This window comes from Podarcis vaucheri (genome assembly GCF_965113315.1).
Source record: "Podarcis vaucheri genome assembly, chromosome: 1".
Classification (NCBI taxonomy): Eukaryota; Metazoa; Chordata; class Lepidosauria; order Squamata; family Lacertidae; genus Podarcis; species Podarcis vaucheri.
In genome coordinates this window covers 14,784,651-14,804,582 of record NC_138759.1, presented here as the reverse complement: position 1 = coordinate 14,804,582, position 19,932 = coordinate 14,784,651, and the positions used below count along the sequence as shown (strand labels likewise).

Sequence of the window (19,932 nt, the reverse complement as noted above, 5' to 3'; positions counted from 1 at the left end):
TACAATCGCCTGGGTGGATGTTTTACTTCAGTTTGGACACCCTGAATGAAAGCTAATAACTTTCCCGTTATCAGCAGGACACCTGGGGGATTTTTCACTTTGTCAGGGCTTATTTAAGGGAAAGTGGGGTGGGGGGAGGGGTGGGGGAGTTACACAAGGTTGCTGGGGGTCTCCTCTTCTCCTCTGCCTCAACATCCTCACCTATGCATTGGTCCAACTGGGATACAATTTAAGATGGAACGGTTTTACAGAAACCAGGCCGATGAGAGCGGATCTCAGGAGGTCAGAAAAGTTCAGGTAGGTGGGACACTCTGCAATTGCCCACATTCTCATTCTCAGTCCAATATCTGTTACCCAGCAGATAGGAAGCTTGTATGGTTGTGGGCCTCTCCAGACTAATGTTCTTCAGGGCAGGAGTCAGGTGTAGGTCAGCAACAAAACAATAAATTACCTGAGGCCGGTGAAATTAACTCTTTCTTTAAGGAAACAACCCACAGCTCTGGCCTAGTGGTCTCAGATAGACTTTCTAGGAGGCCTTGCCCCAATGAAGCAATTGCAAGGACTGAAGGTCCTTGCCTTCCCTAGTGCTCACAAGGACCCCTCCTCTCCAGGGACTTCCCCACCAAGTCTCAGGCTACATCTGTGCACAACCAACCTCTGCTCTGCCTGTTTCATTTCTCGGTGTGTTCTATGGGACCAGGGTGGTGGTGGAGCTGGTTGCAGCAGGAGGGAGAGACTCCCTGGCTTCTTCAGCAGCCTGCCTCTCTGTCTCCTGGCTCCAGCCCTCTCCAGCCCCCTCTGCTGCCTCGGAGTCTGAACTGTGCTCTGCCACAGCCTCTTCCTGTTCACTAAAACCTGTCACCTTTTCTCTTCCTCCCAGCCTGCTCCTTCTCCCTCTAACCTTCTTTCCCTGGGGGTCCCCCAGGGGGTTCCCTGGTGCCTCCCACTACTCCTCTGTATCCAGCTAGTCCATATCAGTGTTTTTCCATTGAGTGCATTCTGCAACATGCCATTGGCACAATGCTAGCACATTCAGGGTGGGTTTTTACTCGACCTTCCACGCATCATGCTGCTTTTATCAGTCGTTCTGCAATGCTCCCCCAGTTGTGCTCGCCTTGCTGCCAGCTGGAGGGGCGCTCTTGCACTGCAGCGCAACAAAAGAGCAGAACAACACCCTGCTCTGAACATTTGTGGTATGAAAAGTTGCGCCATTTCAGCAGAAAGATACAGGATGTGGGCACCACTAGGAAATGAAGCAGTGTGCCTACTCTGAAAGATTTACAATATTGAAATTGGGGTTGGCTACACACAATACCGGGACGTGGGTGGTGCTGTAGGTTAAACCACAGAGCCTAGGACTTGCTGATCAGGAGGTCGGCGGTTCGAATCCCTGCGATGGGGTGGGCTCCCGTTGCTCAGTCCCTGCTCCTGCCCACCTAGCAGTTCGAAAGCACGTCAAAGTGCAAGTAGATAAATAGGTACCGCTCCAGCGGGAAGGTAAACAGCGTTTCTGTGTGCCTCTCTGGTTCGCCAGAAGCGGCTTAGTCATGCTGGGCACATGACCCAGAAGCTGTACACCGGCTCCCTCGCCCAATAAAGCGAGATGAGCGCCGCAACCCCAGAGTCGGTCAATCATAGAATCATAGAACTGTAGCATTGGAAGGGATTCTGAGCTTCATTTAGTTTGTGTTTTCAGCCCGGGTTGCTTTCAACCCCGCTGCAGTCTTTCCCAGTCAACATGCTCCAATTTAAGAACACCTGAATGAGGCTAGCATGTTGGGAAAGCAGAACAGAATCTTGGGTTCTTGGCTTTCATATATGAACAGGTGGACCCTACAACAAAATGTTGCAGCACGAAGCACTTCTGTTCAGGGTCGAGCCGGCCAGGCCCTCCACCAGGATGCTCATTCCATTCCTTCTCCCTGATGTTTTCCGTTCTTCTCCTCCCGCAACAAATCAGTCAGCATTCCCTGCTCCCTGAGCAAGCGCTGTCCCTATTGGACTATTTCTACCCCCTCCAAAGATTGCCTGCAAGCCTTAGAGTTCCCCCACAGCTGTTTATACCTCCTTTCTTATGCATGGATGGTGCCATATGGCGTCTACATGAAGGCCTATGCTCAGGGAATGAGTTCATTATGATTTATGTAGGACAGGTGAAAGGATGGACTTAACGGTGATTATTTCTTGCCTTGGTTTGTTTGGAATCTTTCCGGCCTTCAATAAGTCCCTTTTCTCCTATGCGGTCTTGATTCCCTGCTCGCACCTCTATGCTGGCTAGCCCCACTGACAGCTGCCTCTGCTGTTCACGAAACTGGCTGATAAGGCCGTAAAGCAAATAGGAAGTTCACAAAGAGACAGAATCCATCACCCTTGCTCAATTAGCAGGAAAGTATTTTTCTGGCCAGCAGGGCTGAGGCACCAGCAGGCTCTATTGGCAGCCAAAGGTGAAGGCGTGATACTGGTTTCCAGTTTCACAGTGGCCTTTAGGCATAAATACAAGACCATGGAGTATCTCAAGGCCAAACAAGATGCTACAAAGGAAACTGCCTTATAATGAGTCAGATCCTCAGGACTGGAAGAAGTGCACCAGGGATTTAAGATCAGAGTTTCTCTCCTGGAGATCCCAGGGGTTTAATCAGGGACCTTCCACATTCAAAACAGATGTGCTACTCCTGAGCTACTGCCCTTACCCACTGTGTGGGTAATGACAATGTGTGTCACTGCCTCCCGATCCTCTCCATTGACGCTGAACTGGACAAGTGTGTTGGCAAGGCAGCTACGGCAATGGCTCACCTCTCCGAAGAATATGCGAGAATATGAAATTGAAATAGAAATACTTTATTGTCACTTGTAGAGCTTGTATACAGTGAGATTACACCATCATCCCCCATGTCCTGTGAATCATCCCTGAGAATTTTCCTCACTCTCCTGAGGCAACATTCTTCCACTGTTTCATCCAGTGGATTCACGAGACAGCCCATAATATCTTGTGCTGTATTCCCCACCCTCTGTAGGCACTTCCTATCAGATGATGTCAAACCAGCGTACCACACTGTGATGCAGTATGAAAGGACACTTTCTATTGTTGACTGGTAGAAGGAGGTCATCAAATGTTGATTGACATCGTTCTTCTGCAATACTCTGAGGAGATGGAGTCTCTGTTGGGCTTTCTTAACCATCTGGGTTGTATTTATTTTCCAAGTAAGGTCTTCACTGAGAATACTAGGAATTTAAAGGAAGAGACTATCTTCACACAGCCCTCCCCGATGTACAGTGGGGCTAGTTCTCTTCTCTTCCTCCGAAAGTCCAACACCATCTCCTTTGTCTTGCTGATATTAAGGTGCAAGTTGTTCCCTAGGCACCATGTAGATATTTTTTGGACCTCCCCTCTATACGCTGATTCGTCTCCAACTGTTATTAAACCCATTATGGTGGAGTCATCTGCAAACTTAATAATTGCAGTTGATGCGTCAGATGATACACAATCATATGTATACAATGAATACAGGTAGGGACTTAGCACACATCTCTGTGGTGTGCCAGAATATGATGCTAACGTACAACACCAGGATGAAGGTCTACCAGACTTGAGTGCTGAGCACACTGCTTTAGGGAAGAGAGTCTTGGGCAACTCACCACTGCCAGGAGCAACGTTTCCATGCCTTCCACATGCGCTGCGGCAGGAAGATTTTGGGCATCACATGGCAGCGCAGAGCCTCAGACTAGCCCACCTTCCCATCTCAGTGACATCTACACTAGCTTGGTCATGTCTGCGGAATGGAAGATGGCAGTATCCCCAGGAATGTGCTGTGTGGGGAGCTGGCTTCAGGGAATCCCTTGCAGATGACCACAGTGTCTGGAGACAGACAGACAGTTTGTGTATCCATAGCAGTGACCACAGGAGGAATGACTCTGGGAGGAGCGCAGAAAGAAGAAACGCCCTGTGAGAGGATTTACCCCAGCAAATTATTTGTCAAAATTACAAATACCTAAATACAGATGGTCATTTGCCCTCGCAAGATTCAATGTGCTGCCATCTGCCTTACTGCAGGGCAGATTCGAGGGTAAACCATACGTGGAACGAGTCTGCCCCTGTGGCTTGATGGAGGTAGAAACTGTCTCTCGTGCCTTGTTACTCTGCCGTTTCTATGGGGATATACGCTCAGTATGTATTACCCTTGCTATGCAAAAATCTCCAAATGAATCCGAACTTCAATGTCTAAAATCCCTGGTAGAGGACAAGGATCCTGAGATTGCATTAAGGGTAGCCAAATTCTATGCGATTGCCATAAAACTTAGGGAACAAGCTGTGCTATCCTAATGATTAAGGCCTTAAATGATAATTTTAGGTTATATGTCCGTGACTAAGTATATATATATATATATATATATATATATATATATATTTACTGTTGCTATATCTGTATTGTCCCTGTTATACTTAATTGCAAATTCAAATGTATCTTTATCATGTTTTATGACTTCCTTGATATTGTATGTGGGCTGGAACTGGTCTGTGACCGATATAATAAATTCAAGAAACACCCTGTTGTATCTGCAGCAGCCCAACCAGACGCCTTCATCTGCCCCAGCTGCAACGAAACATGTCTCTCCTGTATTGGTCTCTACAGCCACAGCAGGTGCTGCAACCTTCCAACAGTTCAACTGCATCCCCAAAGGCACACTCCTCCATCGCCTCCCGAGACAAAGGGATGCCAACCTGCCTCCTTGTGTGTGCAGGTGTGGTTTAAATGAAAAGCATCTACAGCAGACTGGTGGTGGCTGGTGTCAACTGGGATCTGGTAGGGCGGGAGGCAGAAAGACCAGCAGAAGGTGGAGCCAGAGCCAAGCACCCCCTGACTAATTGTACGTGAGACGACAGGCAGGTGGGGGCTGGCTGAGGGCAGGCTGAGGTTGGTGGGGCAGTGCTTCATTCATCTTTAGGGATAGAGGACTGGAAGAGGGAGGCAGATGAAAAACAGAGCAGGAAGAGGAGGAGGGGATGCTTAACCCTGTCCCTTCCAACAGCAGCTACTATACCAGTGAGTATTAAATTCTGTTAGCCCCAGAATGGTTGGTTTACACCTGGGCTGTAGTACTCAGGTATGTTTAGGGTTATGGTTCACCTTCCTCTGCATTCCAGGTGTTCCACACACATAGTGGCTTTTAAAAGTAGACTTTGGTCAAGAGGTAGTTGTCTGCCAACGTCTTTCAACTCTTGTTGTTTAGTCGTGTCCAACTCTTCGTGACCCCATGGACCAGAGCACGCCAGGCACTCCTCTCTTCCACTGCCTCCCGCAGTTTGGTCAAACTCATGCTGGTAGCTTCGAGAACACTGTCCAACCATCTCCTCCTCCATCGTCCCCTTCTCCTTGTGCCCTTAATCTTTCTCAACATCAGGGTCTTTTCCAGGGAGTTTTCTCTTCTCATGAGGTATTGGAGCCTCGGCTTCAGGATCTGTCCTTCCAGTAAGCATTCAGGGCTGATTTCCCTAAGAATGGATAGGTTTGATCTCCTTGCAGTCCATGGGACTCTCCAGAGTCTCCTCCAGCACCATAATTCAAAAGCATCAATTCTTTGGCGACCAGCCTTCTTTATGGTCCAGCTCTCACTTCCATACATCACTACTGGGAAAACCATAGCTTTAACTATACGGACCTTTGTCCGCAAGGTGATGTCTCTGCTTTTTAAGATGCTGTCTAGGTTTGTCATTGCTTTTCTCTATAGTTCTATTATTCTAAGCACATGGTGCTCTGACTGTTTCTGTGAGCAGGGAAAGGTAACAGAGCTTCAATCAAGCTTGCACTGAAAGCAGTGAAGGCTGGCCCATCAGGGCAAACACAGTTCCCACCAACTCTCATTCAGTCCTTCCTCTGTCTGCCTAATAATCACCCCAAGCCTAAGCCTGCTGAGAGGTCATCCGGGAGCAAAACTTTGATCAACCCTCTTTCTAGAACCTAGAACAAGGACTGACAACATGGTATTCATACCTCCCCCCCCCTCCGGTAAAATGAAGCTTAAAAGAAGCATTCTGTTGTGCCAAATAGACTAGGTTGTGGTGTTTTCTTGGCTGTGGGGTGCCCACAAAAGTTTCATCAGTTTACAGAAGCACCCACTGGCCCAAAAAGACTGGTGACTCCCAATAGAAGGGAAACATACCAAATATAGTGTAACCTGGTTCACTCATGTAGATTTTTCTACACTTATTTATTTATTTTGTTTATTTATTACCTTTATATGGACCACCTTTATATGGACCACCTTTTTCTTCCAAGGATCTTAAGGTGGTGTTCATGGTTCTCCTGCTCCCTATTTCATCCTCACAACAACCCTGTGAGGTAGGTTAGGCTAAGAGATGGCGGCTCGCCCAAGGTCACCCAGTGAGCCTCATGGCCGAGTGGGGGGATTCGAACCAGGTCCTAGTTCCAGCACTCTAACCATTAGGCAACACTGGCTCACATGGTGAACACTTGAACCTGTGTCCACTAAAGAGCATCTCAGGCGAGAGAAGAGGGGAAAAGCTGTGCTTGCCATGTTTGATGTCGCAATGGCCCATTCACACGTTCACGTCTTTTCACGTGACGCTTGTTAAGGGGGAGAAGCATGCGGGCACGGACCAACCCAAGGACACGCTGCAGCTCGAAGACTGTGGTGGTTTCTCCCTGTCAAATATCTTCACGTTGGGGAGCGAGGGTCGATTAGCTCCAGGAGAAAGGACTAGGAATGGCACCGAGATTACTTCTTGCTCCAGCGTTCCTTGGAAGTGCCAGCAATGAATGCCCAAGTTAAGAGGATTAAGTTGGCGATTCCTCGCTGCGCGCCACACCCCCCCCTCTCTCCCCCCCCCACGCCTCCAGTGCCAAGCTGGGCTAAACAGCTCATTCAACTCACTTTCAGCATACACACGGGGACTGGAGGGGTGGGGTGTCTTGAAGAAGGGATCAATGCTCCGAATGGAGCTCCCCCCGCCCTCCGCAAGCCCCCCCACTCCTCCCTTTCTCTCCCCAGCCTTGGAAGCCTATCGATCCTGCTCTTCCCCCTTCAGTGCACCGTGGCGCTATCTGTCTGTCTGTTTGTCACTGCTAGCTGATGTCACCGAAGGCAGCTGCGTTTGGAAAGGGTGGGTGGGTGTGGGGGGGAGGAGATTGGCTTGGAGAAGGGGGGGCTGGTGGCTCCTCGCCCCCCTCCCCCCAGCCCTGCGGCAGGGGCTGCGATCAGGGCTCCTTCTAGCTAAGCAAGCAGAGCGCGCCTCAGAACCAGCGCTGGCTGGAGCAGGGACCGGTCTTGCCTCCTGGCCGCGGTATAGCAGCGCCAGAGAGAAAGCCGCCGACTCGAGCCTGGCCAGGCGGGCAACTTTGCTGCTTGGCGGAGCGGAGTGAGCATGGGCTGGGCTATCGCTGCTGCCGCTGCCGCCGCCGCCTCCTCCTCCTCCTTCTCCCTGCGCCAGCCTCCAGGGTGCGCTCAGCGAGGCTGATCAGCTGCTGGACAGCGACTCCGAGGGAAAACAGGGACGGGGTGGTGGGTGGGGAAGTAGGACCCGTGGTGGCGGCCAAAGGGAGCTTGGATGGATGGGCGGCGCGCTTGTTCTGGAGGAGCTCACCTAAAGCACACCCCCGCCGTTCCCTGGAGCTGCGCTCTGCCCAGATTTGGAAAGTGATTTCTTTGTTTCCTTCCAAACTCTTCAACTCGCTCCCCACCTTAATCCCCTCAGCACCATCAGCATCACAGTTCGAGCTTCCTGGATATTTGCGCCCCAACCTACAACTGCGGGGTGTGTGTGTGTAGTGAAAGAAAGGCAGCGGTGGCTAACCCAGCCCCTTCCTTGAGCCCTCCAGAGCGCACCTTCTCAGCCCCGGCTAGCTGATGGCAGAGGGGGTTCTGTCTTGCCTGGTGCAGTCGACCTGGGAGAGGATAAAATCTGCGCGGGACGCGGAGAGGAGCCGCTGCCGTTCCTACAGGAGGTTGTTCCCGCAAGGTGCGCTGCTGAGAGGCTCAGAACGAGGGAAAGGAAGAGCGAGCGGAGCTGGGTAGCCTCTGGATCCTCACCCACAGCAGAGGCGCATCTCAGCAAAAGGACCATGAAGGCGTGACACCGTCCCCTACCTTGCCATCCCTTGGATATCGCTCAGGGAGCCGGAGAGGTTAACTCCCCCGCTGCCCCCAAACAACTAAAAACTATGGCTTTTCAAAAATCGACGGAGCCTCCCAATGCTACTAGGAAAAACTCCAGTTTACTGGAGATCGGAGCTCTCTGCTTGGATTCCGAGATCATCTTCGGATTTACCAGCCATCTTCTCAGGAGGAAAGGCAAGGTAAGACACGGTCTGGGTAGGTGGGTGGCCGGAGGGTGGCTTTTAAGGACTCCCGACAAGCAAGAGGGACCTTACTTCGGACTTTGCATTTTTAGGCCGCGCACATGGAGCAAAAACTTAAAAGAGAGCGTGGTAATAAATAAGCCAGGCGAGGGATGCTGGAGACACACACACACACAGAGAAAGTAGAAGCAGTTGTGGACTTTTGTGTGCCTAGGAATAAGGAAAGGGTCCTTTGGTGGCTCCAACGCGCTTTCAGTACCAGGGACAGCGCGCGGTAGGTCGAAGCGCGTGTCGCTCGAGCGCCAGAAAGAGCGAGAGAATCGCTGAGGAATCCTTCTCGGGTTATTCCCACAAGCAATCGCGATAATAGGACCTTGGGAATCCAGGCAGGCTTCTGTAACCCGCCGGCTCTCTGGCACATGGGGTCTTTGAGCGAGTTGCCGGCGGCCTCCTGCGCTCCGGAGCAGGCTGACTCTGTTCCTGGCACGCCTGTTCTTAGGCGCGGAGGCGAGGCAGGCGATGTTTAAGTGCGCGGCGGCGGGGGGAAAGGAAGCCTGGAGGGGAAGCAGAGCTAATGGAAAGACCCCGCCCCAGCTGCGCACCCGGCAGAATGCCACCAGGGCTCGCCTCGCCGGGATCCTCCAGCACCCGCCTTTTCAGTTCTCAGTTCCCTACCGAAAGTTTCATTTAACCACCTGAAGGAGGGCTGCGCGCACGTGTCTCTGGGCTCCGGAGCTGTGGATTGAGCCGGTTTGCACAGGGGTGCACAGGGGTGCAAGAGCCTCCTTCTTTTAGGATTTGATGAACTGCTGGGGTTCAAGACACACCCCTTTCCACTTTTTTTATTTAAAAAAATCCTAACACTGATATTTATTCCGCGGTAGAGATAAAGGCATTCTGCCCATGCTCAGAAGCGCGTGCTTCCCGGTGATTATTTTGTCGGCGCTGAGCCAAGGCGTTGTTGGACGGGAGTTGGTCCAGGAGGGGGCTTCCTTAGCCTGGAAATGCCAGCGGCCCCCGCCCCCCGCTCCCTCATGGCTACACCAGCCTGGCTCGGCGCCTCTTAACGCTCCTTGCCTGCTGCTCTCGCAAATTGGATCCGAAGTGCCACATTTGCAGACGCCGCCAGGCTAAGAACGGGGGGAGGACGCGAGGGGTGGGGTGGGGTGGCTGTGGGTTGTTCGGCGTGGGCTACTTCGATGAGGTTGGAAGGGGAGAGCCGGGGGTGGGGTGGTGGTGCTTGGAAGGAGGGTTGGGGGCTGTTGGGGGAGAGGGGACTAGCGGGTAGAGAGAGCACGCCCTTCCCACGTTGCCTCAGGGGACTCGCGTGTATGGAGGGTGTGTGAGAGAGCGGGGGCGAGAGGGAGCGGCCGAGGCGCCTGGGTGTTGGCGCGCCGAAGGAAGTGGAGCGAAAGCAAGCCACGATCGCGCTTGATGGAGTTTGGACGGCGACGGGGGGAGGCAGGAGGCGGGGACGCTTCTGAGGGTTGCCCTACGGCTCAAGAGCGAAGGCGGAGTCGCCCCCCCCCCACGGGCAGCCTGGGCGTCTCCACCGCTCCGCTTTCCCCTCGACGGGTTAAAGTTAGACGCCTTCTTCAGCCATGCACGCTTGGGAGCGTCGGGTCTCCTTCACCCAGACGTGGCCAAGGGGGTCGGGGGATCCTTGTAGGCTGAGCCTTGAGGGGGGAGAGCAGCGGCGCCTAGCCTGAACGCTTTGGCCCGTTTCAGGGATGCGGGCGCGCGTCTGGCTAGCAACAATGAAGGCGAGAAAAAAGACCCTCCCCCAAAAAAATCCTGAACAGGTGCGCTTGCAACCTAGTATTGGGCACTGCCCCTGTATGGATTGCAGATGGGAATGAGGCGCCTGTGCTGGTTATGGGGCAAGGAAGGAGCTCCTGGGGGCCGGTGGGCTCCGCTATTCGGGGCGAGGCAGACCGGCAGTGTTGAACGAGAAGATCTGGTCCTGGGGACCCCTCGACGCGCGCTCCTTCCCTCGCCCAATGCGGAGAGATGGCTTAATTTTCTCCAGCCGGGCAGCTGCAGAGCCACGCGCGGCGGGCAGATGGCGCTCTAGTAACAGGGACCGGAGAACCGCCAGCCGCAGGTTGCATCGCTCCTCGCGAGGGAAGTCTCAGCCTTTTTACCTCGACTCTGCCGTTGAGCCAATTTAGTGGCACGCCTCTCTTCTCTTCTCTCCCCCACCCAGCAAAAAGAGAGAGCTAAGAAAAGGATTTCTCAAACGTGTAATTGCAGCAGTAGCTACAAATTCTAGCAGCCGCACGAGCTCACTTTGCTCTGGAAGAATTCAAAGAGTGCAGTGGCGTAGCGTGGGTTATCAGCACCCGGGGCAAGGCAAGTAATTTGCGCCCCCTAACCCGTGGATTTGCACACCCTAACCCTAACCCCCAGATGTTGCGCCCGGTGCGGCCGGCCCCCCCTGCACCCCCCCCACGCTATGCCACTGAAAGAGTGTTGCTCGCCTCCCTGGGACGCTTGAAATCAGGTCAAACCGCTGGGTGCTTCTGGCATCGAGCCGGTTTACACGTGCGTCTCTGGGTGACTGCAGCGTCAAGCGGTGGCCAGTATCTCAGGTCAAATTCCACTGGCAGAAACTTCCCAGCTGCTTTGCCTCACTTGCAAAGGGATGTTTCTCCCCAGATTGGAGTCCGTTCACACGTTCAGCTGTAAAAACAAAAGGAGAACCGGCGGGATCTGGGCCAATAGCCCATCTAGTCCAGTATCCTGTTCTCAGAGTGGCCGGCCGGATGCCTGTGGGAAACTCGCAAGCAGGATTCGAACACAAGACCTCTCTTTCCCCCCTGTGGTTTCCAGCAACTGGTGTCCAGAAACATCGCTGTCTCCAACTGCAAAGGCAGGGCATAGCCATCATGGCTGGTAGCCACTGATAGCCTGTGGTGGGAAGAGAAATCAAGCACGTGTGAATGGTTCAGCCAGAAACCAGAGAAGCTTTACAGAGAGGTGACGTTCAGCTTCCTGGTCAGTGCTCACAACTGCAAACATGATATGTGCAGGGGACACACTCGGGGCAAACTCTTAACCCCATATGCATTCATTAAAAATGGCTCCCATGCATGAGAAGGGAACCTGTGGCGCTGCAGATACTGCTGAACTGCAGTTCCCATCATCCCTGACCAATTTCCATGCTGGCAGGGGCTGATGGGAGTTGTAGTCCACACCATCTTGGCAGCACCACATTGGCCATGCTCGGTGTAACTTAACAGGAGTAAAATCAGGTCATGAGCTCTTGCTGTCAGAAAGTTCTTCCTGATGTTGAGTCGGAACCTCCTTTCTTGTGACTTGAAGCCACTGGTTTGAGTCCTACCCTCCAGAGCAGGAGAAAACAAGCTTGCTCCATCTTCCATGAGACAGCCCTTTAGAGATTCGAAGATGGCTATCATATCTCCTCTTTTCCAGGTTAGACATACCCAGCTCCCTCAACGGCTCCTCATAAGGCTTGGTTTCCAGACCCTTGATCAGATTGGTTGCCCTCCTCTGCACATGTTCCAGCTTGTCAATATCCTTCATAAATTGTGGTGCCCAGAACTGGACACAGTATTCCAGGTGTGGTCTGACCAAGGCAGAATAGAGTGACTTTATGACTTCCCTTGGCCTAGGCTCCAGACTTCTGTTGATGCAGCCTAGAATAGCATTAGCTTTTTCTGATGCTGCAATGAACCGCGGAGGCCCTTTCAACGCTATGACTCTATGAGATGGAACTTGGAACATAAGTAGTGTCTGGGGGATCAGGCCCATGGCCCAGCTAAGTCCAACATCCTGGTCTCATCCTGGCCAACCTGATGATCTCTGGGGAGCTCACAAGCAGGACCCAGGGCATTGTTAAAGCTTGGCTCATCACACAGGCTCCCCATGCAGAAAATCTGGCAGAACTGTTTTTCTTTTAAGGGTGGATTTCAAAACAAAACAATAGGAAACAGCAGCTGACTAGGCAATTAGTTCACTATGCTAATTTCTCCAGCTGCCAGGTCAGGGCTCCTCTGTAGAAATCATCTCCATCAATTCATTTGCGAGGAGAAGGGGGGGGGGAGCAGGCAGAGATAGCAGGCAGATCTTGCAAGGAGTCGGTTTGGCAATGGAGACTCGGCGCTGTAAGGAGGAGAGGTGCAAGGCTGTGTGTGGCTCAGGCACCCTATTGCAAAGGGTCCTGAAGACCACAGTGAGAATAGAATATTGGGCTAGAAGGGCTGCTGTCCTGATCCAGCTCCTTCTCATTGGCTTACGCTTAGCCAATGGCCGCCCTAACTTGATTTACTTTTGAGCAAGCTTGAAATCAGTCCGAGGCAGACCCAGTGGGTAAGAAGACCGAAGGAGGACTCTCCTGGCAGCCTGAAATCTGAAGTTTTCTTTTTAAGACGATGAATGCAGTTGGTAAAAGTTCCTTTCAAAACCAAAGGAAGTCCTGCATATCTACCACGGAACATTTATTTATTAAATTTGTTGGCCCTTTTTGGGGGGGCCAATGCAACCCCAAAGCCTTGTTGTGGTGCACTGGCCGATTCTGTTGGGTCTCACAAGAACCCTGTGAGGTATGTTAGGAGAAAAGGTTGCAACTGGTCGTAAAGTTGCACGGCGAGCATCGTGGCCGAACGAGGTCCCAGGCCGATGCCTTGACCCATCACACTGACCCGGCTCTTTAAGGTGGTGGCGGGGAGGGCACAAAATAGTTTCCCCCAAACTGTGTTCCTTGGAAGCTCCAGGACCAGGGGATAGGCTTGTCAGGAAGACGGCTTTTCCACAGTTGCTGGGGTTGGGGCAGATCTCCCCACTGCAAAAGTACAGCCACGTTTTGAAGAAAAAGACAGTCAGAATATTTGTCCATGTAGTGACATTCAATAGTTCTCCAAGGTCTCAGGCAGAGACGGGCTTTTCCTGCCACTACCTGATCCTTTTAACTAGAGATTGGATCTAAGATTTGTGCATGTTAAAAAATGGCGGAGGAACCAAGGGCTTCTAATTATTATTTGCTTTTTTCATTTATTTCCCTCCAAGGAGCTGAAAGGTGGCATGCATTGTTCTCCACCCCCCATAACCCCCCCATTTTATCCTCATCTCTCCTCACCTGTGAGGTCGGTTAGCCAGAGGGTGAGTGACTGGCCCAAGGGCACCCAGCGAACCTCATGACTGAGCGGGGATTTGACCGGCGGTTTTCCCAGCTCCCAGTTGGACACTCTAACCACTACACCACGCTGCCCAGGACATGCTTTCCTACTTCCATCCGGTCCAGATGGCACGAGCAATTGGCAAGGGATGGTGGGACTTGCACTCCAGCAACACCTGGAAGGATGCCAGTTCCCTATGCTTGATGTAAAACATCTGCTCTTCCACCGAACACGGGATGATGCCTGATTCGCAGTCGGATGATGGGTGCTTTTTGCCTCCCTGTACCCTTTACTGCATTTTTATTTATGTATCCATTCATTTAAAAAGGTGCAATAAATAAACAATAAAATAAATAAATTTATTAATAAATTAATTAATTAATGGGCTGAGCTCAAGCGAGGGACCGGCCATGAAAAGAGGTGACTGAGAGGAGATATGATAGCCATCTTCAAATATCTTAAAGGAAGATGGAGCAAGCTTGTTTTCTCCTGCTCTGGAGGGTAGGACCTGAACCAATGGCTTTGCGTTACAAGGAAGGAGCTTCAGGAAGAACTTTCTGACAGCAAGAGCTGTTTGGCTGTGGACTCTCCTTCCTTGGAGGTTTTTAAACAGAGGTTGGGTGGCCATCTGTCCTGAATGCTTTCGCTGAGATTCCTGCATTGCAGGGAGTTGGATTAGATAACTCTTCCATGATTCTATGACACTACCTGTGGAATCAGGCCCATCCCATCCATTCTGCCGGGGTCATCAGCAGATGCCTTTCACTAAAGCCATCTTGTTTCCAGGATTGTGGACTGCAGCTGCCAGCCTAGAAAGGAGGCTGTTGTATACATCTCGAGGCAGCAAACCCAATTGGCTGCTGCGTTACGCTCGACAGGGAGCGACAGCCAATCCTGGCTCTCCAGTGAGAATAATGGGATGGTGTGTGACTTTGCAAAGACCTCAACTCTCATTCATGTAGATCAGGGCTGAGCAACCAACCTTTGCCCCTCTGGATTTCGCTGTACTACAACTCCCATCAGCCCTAGCAAGCATGACCAGGGATGATGGGAGTTGCAGTTCAGCAAAGATCCGGAGGGGCCAAAAGTTCCCTTACTCCTACTCTAAGAGCAAGGTTTGATGCTTCCCATACAGTCCAATTCTATGTGGGTTTACTCAGAAGTAAGTCCCATCAGTTTTAGGTATTTATTTATTGCGTCTGCATCCCACCTTTATCTCCAAGGAGCCCATGTTGTCATATATGGGTCTTCCTCTCCTAACTGAATTCCAACGATAGGTTTGGCTGACAGGCATTGACTTCTAAGGTCACCCAGTGAGCTCCACAGCCGAGTGGGGATCTGAACCCAGGTCCCAGTCTGACACTATAATCGCTATACCACACTGACTCCCAAAGAGGAAAAGCCTGCGGAACCCATGAGGTCTCCCATCCAGGTTCTAACCAGGCCTGACCCTGCTTAGCTTCCAAGAGCAGCCAAGATCAGGCATGTTCAGGGTAGTACTGCTGTGATTCTACAGGACTTGCTTCCAAGTAAAGTATGGAAGAGTGCAGCTTTCGTGGGGGACAAAATGCCAGAGAGTGAATTGTTCTGAGGCTGGCGGCTGCATCTCTTCTTCAGAATGACTTATTGGCAAAAAGGGGGGGGGAGGTTGACTGGCCCCCACTTACTCTTAGCAACTGGAGAAAGGGGTAGACCCTAAGACACATTGTTGATGGATGGGCTGGAAGTTTGCAGGGGTCGGGACCGAATGGGAGAGACCCTACCTCCTGCTAATTTCCCTAGCAGTGCTAGCATCAACACACCTCCCAATGGAACTGCTTTAAATACTTTCTGACCTGCTGAAACCAAGGATGGGGATCTTCAGGCCTGGGGGGGATGTCAAATGTGGACCCCTGAGTCTATCCAGCCCCTTGGGATGCTCCCCAGTCACACCCCATCTCCCCGAGACACACCCTGCATGGGCTCGCTCCACACCCTAATTGGGCTACTTGAAATGTGCCCTTGCTTTCTTGGGTGGAAGTAGAAGGAGAGGGATGTGTTGAATTTGTGCTCAGGTAGAGCCTAGGGCTTGCCGATCAGAAGGTCGGTGCTTCGAATCTCTGCAACGGGCTGAGCTCCTGTTGCTTGGTTCCTGCTCCTGCCAACCTAGCAGTTCAAAAGCATGTCAAAATGCAAGTAGATAAATAGGTACCACTCCGGCGGGAGGGTAAATGGCGTTTCCATGTGCTGCTCTGATTCTCCAGAAGCGGCTTCGTCATGCCGGCCACATGACCTGGAAGCTGTACGCCAGCTCCCTCGGCCAGTAAAGCGAGATGAGCACTGCAACCCCAGATTCAGTCATGACTGGTCCTAATGGTCAGGGGTACCTTTACCTTTTTCATCAGCCTACTGCATACAGGCGAAATGTCTGTGTGTCACTCTGCCTGTTTTGCCTATGGTCCCCAGAAGGGAATATGGCCCCTGAGCTGAGAGAGGTCCCCTGCCCCCTGCGCTAAGCTGAATGCAAATGACTGAACATATCTTGCTTTGGGGCTTCCATAGTGGGCACGAGCTCTTGGCAGCCACCCAGGAGGCCATGATCCGGGACTGGTGGGCTGCAAGGTGGTTATACAGGTTCTACAGGGCAAATGCAAACTTTGGTAGGGCAGTCGTGTTTGTGGCCATCACAGAATTCGGGTGTGTAAACGCACCGTGCACACAAGCTGTGACAGCTGTCTGGGCATGCATGCCTCCCCTCTTTTTACATGCTCACGACTGCAGTTAATACTGGTGCGTATGTGGCAAACAACACCATTGTGTGTATAATAATAATAATAATAATAATAATAATAGTTTTATACCCGTCCATCTGGCTGAGTTTCCCTGGCTACTCTAGGCGGCTCCCAACAGAATAATAAGAATAAAGTGATAAATACATAAAACATTAAAAACTTCCCCAAACAGGGCTGCCTTCAGATGTCTTCTAAAAGTCAGATAGTTGTTTATTTCCTTGACATCTGTTGGGAGGGCGTTCCACAAGGCGGGCACCACTACCGAGAAGGCCCTCTGCCTGGTTCCCTGTAACCTCACTTCTCGCAGTGAGGGAACCACCAGAAGGCCCTCGGAACTGGACCTCAGGGTCCAGGCTGAATGATGGGGGTGGAGACGCTCCTTCAGGTATACTGGACCAAGGCCGTTTAGGGCTTTAAAGGTCAGCATAAATACTTTGAATTGTGCTCGGAAATGTACTGGGAGGCAATGTAGGTCTCACAATGTATTGGAACGAAAATATTGGAGGGTTGGTGCCAGCTAGAGTGGGTTAATGATTTGGATCAGTGTGGGCAGCTTCTTCCTGACCAGGGGATGAATCTGATCTTGTCTACATGGGTATGAGCTGTCTAACCTAATAACCTTAACCCAGCAGTATCAGACCCAGGGTCTATCTAACCCAGTATCCTGTTTCCAACAGTGGCTAGCCAGATACTTCCAGCATCCAGAAATAGACTACCTCTGAACATGGATGCTCCATTTAGTTCTCATGGATAATAGCTGTTGAGAGGCAAATCTTCTGTGGATTTGTCTCTGTGTCTTTTTTATGTCCTGGGAGGCAGGCAGTGGTTTCTCTTTTGCTGGAGGTATTTAAGCAGGGGCCAAATGGCTGCCAATTAGGGTTGGCACGGTACTTGGACCCTCCGTTATAAGAGCTGGACTAGATGACCACAAAGCCCCCTTCCAGCTCTGCAGTTCTAATTCTCCTAAGCTAGTGGCTGTCACTACATTTCCCTCCAAACATCCTGATACCATATTGCGGTACTACAGATGCTGCTCATACAAGAGAGTCGCCCTTTTGACTCTCAGCTTGCATTTGAGGGAGAAGCTGGGAGTCACCAGTTGCATACTTTTACACTATGGCTCATTGACTGAAGAAACATAGAATTGTAGAAATGGAAGGGACCACGAGGGTCATTTAGTCCAACCCCCTGCAATGCAGGAATTTATTTATTTTTGCCTAATGTGGTGCTTGAACTCACAACCCTGAGATTAAGAGTCTTGTGCTCTACTGGCTGAGCTATCCCAATGACCTCCCACTTTTGAGAATCCTTCTTCAAAGAGAGAGGGAGAGAAACAAAAAACACTGTGGGACAATCCTCCTCAGCTCCACTCCAGCTTTTATTTGGGCATTCAAAAGCTACAGTGAGGTCCAGGCCCTACCATTAGGCAAAATAGACAATTGCCTCAGAGGACAGTAGCAGTTCTGGGCTGCTCTTCTTGTGCCCCCGGTAATCCCCTTCTGTTTCCACATGGCTTTTCCTGGACCCCCTAATCTGGTCTGCCCCCTCAGAGGAGACTATTCTACCAGCAATATTATGCCAAGATTCAGATGCAAGTCCAGTTAACATCTGTATGGAGAACTGTGTAGGGAAGGCGCAACATCTTATCCTTTGCCTCAGGCAAAAAAATATTATATATATATATATATATATATATATATATATATATATATATTTAAAAGTAGTTATATTCATAGCAGCGTGCAAGGCACCTTTACTTATCAACCTATACTGTATGTGTGTGTATATCTATATCCATCTATAGTTCCCTTCTGCACTTATAAATAAAAGCACTTTTTGAAATATTAAAACTCTGCTAGAGTTCATAGGGTGTGTGCAAATTCGTGTGAATCCTCTGCCCCTTCCTTGATTTTAAAACCAGCCATCACGCTGCTTACTCCAATGGAAGCCCCCAATAAATCCGGCGTAAAAGCCACAAAGTATGCAGCCAAACCATTAAACGTGGGCCTTCTTAAAAGCAGACCCCCGCACCCCAAACCAGATTGACTCGCCTCGGTTTGGAAGCCAGGAAAGTGCCGAAGGAGGTTTAACTCGCAAGCTTGCTAACCTGAGCCATTTCTCTCTCCTCCTAACACTCCTCTCGGTTTCCACGTGCTCCGCTTGCCCATGAACTCAGTAGTATCCCGTTTCTTGGGAAGCTGGGGTGGGGGGTGAAGGGGGGTTAAGTCCCTCCCTCCTCCTCTCCCTCCCCTTTGATGCCGTCTCCTCCCCTTCTGATCTCGCTCCTGGGCTGCTGCTTTAACTTTGCAACCCTAAACTTTCCTAGCTGCTTTTGCCACTATGGGAGGAAACATCAAGTAGCGAGCAACAGGAGTCGGAGCGGAGAGAGTTTTGCAGTAGAGTTTTTCTTAAGCAGTGCACGACTTTATTTCGCTTGCACACACACACAAAAAAAAAAAAGGGGGGGGGAGAGAGCCAGTAGCAAAAGAGGGCGGAGGAGAAGCGAGGCTCCGTTTCTGCAACAGGAATCCTCTGTCCCGGGACGACTTCTTTTTAATTTTGGTTCGCGATGGGCACGCAGAAGGAGAGGTCGGGAGGCGTCTGCAGCCCGCCGGCATTCTCCTTGTAACTGGGGATCCGCTTGTCTGCAGAGCCCGGGAGAAAGCTGCGCGCTCACTGGACCGGGCTGTAACATGCCAGTGCTGGGGGTAAGTGCATTTGTGAGTGTGATCTCTCCTTTCCCGATGGGGTCGTTGTTTGCAGCAACTGGGGCCCAGCTCCATGCTTCCCCCGGAGAGATCTCGCCGGCCTTGCACGACTGGAAGTTTGCCCTTTTCCCGTTCCCGGAGCGGAATTTTGCAATGCGCTTTTTGCAAGAGAGAGAGAGATAGAATGAGGAAAAGGGGACTCGCTCCCTTTTTACGCAGCGCCCGCCCAGGGCAGCCTCCTGATCGCGTCTCCCGCTTTCCTCTCTCCCACAGGTGGCCGAGGGGAGCCCCCTGCGCGAACCGGCGCCCCTCTCCTTGGAGCTCCCGCCGCGGAAGAGGTTCCTGCAGCCCGCCGCCCCCGAAGACCGCTGCGGCAGCCGCCCCGCTCCGGAGGGCGCCGGAGCCGCCTCGGGGGGCGAGCTGGGCCACTTCGAGAGAGCGGCCAAAGGAGGATGGTGCCGAAGCTGCCAAGCCAAGCTGGCCGAGCTCAAGAGGCAAGCGGTGAAACTGGCCTCGGGCTGCAACTCCCTGACCCCGCCGGTAGGTCTGCGCCCGCCTGGGATGGGGTTGGGGAGCGGGGTTGGCCCGGAACCGGGACGCTGAATTGGCTGGTGCTTCGAAATCCCAAGTTTGCAAAGGCCTCTCCAACTTTGTTTGCGTAGCGCTAAAAGTCCGATCTTTATCAGTTGCCCAACTACACGCGCGCACGTTGCTCGAATGCTATAATATCCGTGTATATCCCTTGTATATCTCTGCCCATTGCTGCACACTGGGTGGTATCCTTGCTCGGCTAGATATCCCAACGCTGACTTGGATGCACTTAACGTTCGCAGTGGCGTAGCGTGGGGGGTGCAGGGGGGGGCCCGGCCGCACCGGGCGCAACATCTGGGGGTTAGGGTTAGGGGGCGCAAATCCACGGGTTAGGGGGCGCAAATTACTTGCCTTGCCCCGGGTGCTGACAACCCACGCTAGGCCACTGAACGTTCGTTGCGCTTACAGC

The 19,932-nt window shown here is 51.8% G+C and overlaps 1 protein-coding gene across 2 annotated transcripts in view; it reads left to right on the top strand.

Moving 5' to 3' along the window:
- Nucleotides 1-8,157: 8,157 nt before the first annotated feature.
- Nucleotides 8,158-19,932, top strand: part of KIF26A (kinesin family member 26A) — a 173,149-nt gene continuing 161,374 nt past the window's right edge. The window contains exons 1-2 of one of the 2 annotated variants that reach the window (XM_082216417.1): nucleotides 8,158-8,312; nucleotides 19,206-19,472. In XM_082216417.1, the coding sequence (XP_082072543.1) occupies nucleotides 8,178-8,312; nucleotides 19,206-19,472 (402 nt within the window). In that variant the 5' untranslated portion in view covers nucleotides 8,158-8,177. Of the gene's footprint in view, nucleotides 8,313-18,521; nucleotides 18,933-19,205; nucleotides 19,473-19,932 lie in introns of those variants that run through there. The other variant, XM_082216416.1, reaches the window with a different exon arrangement.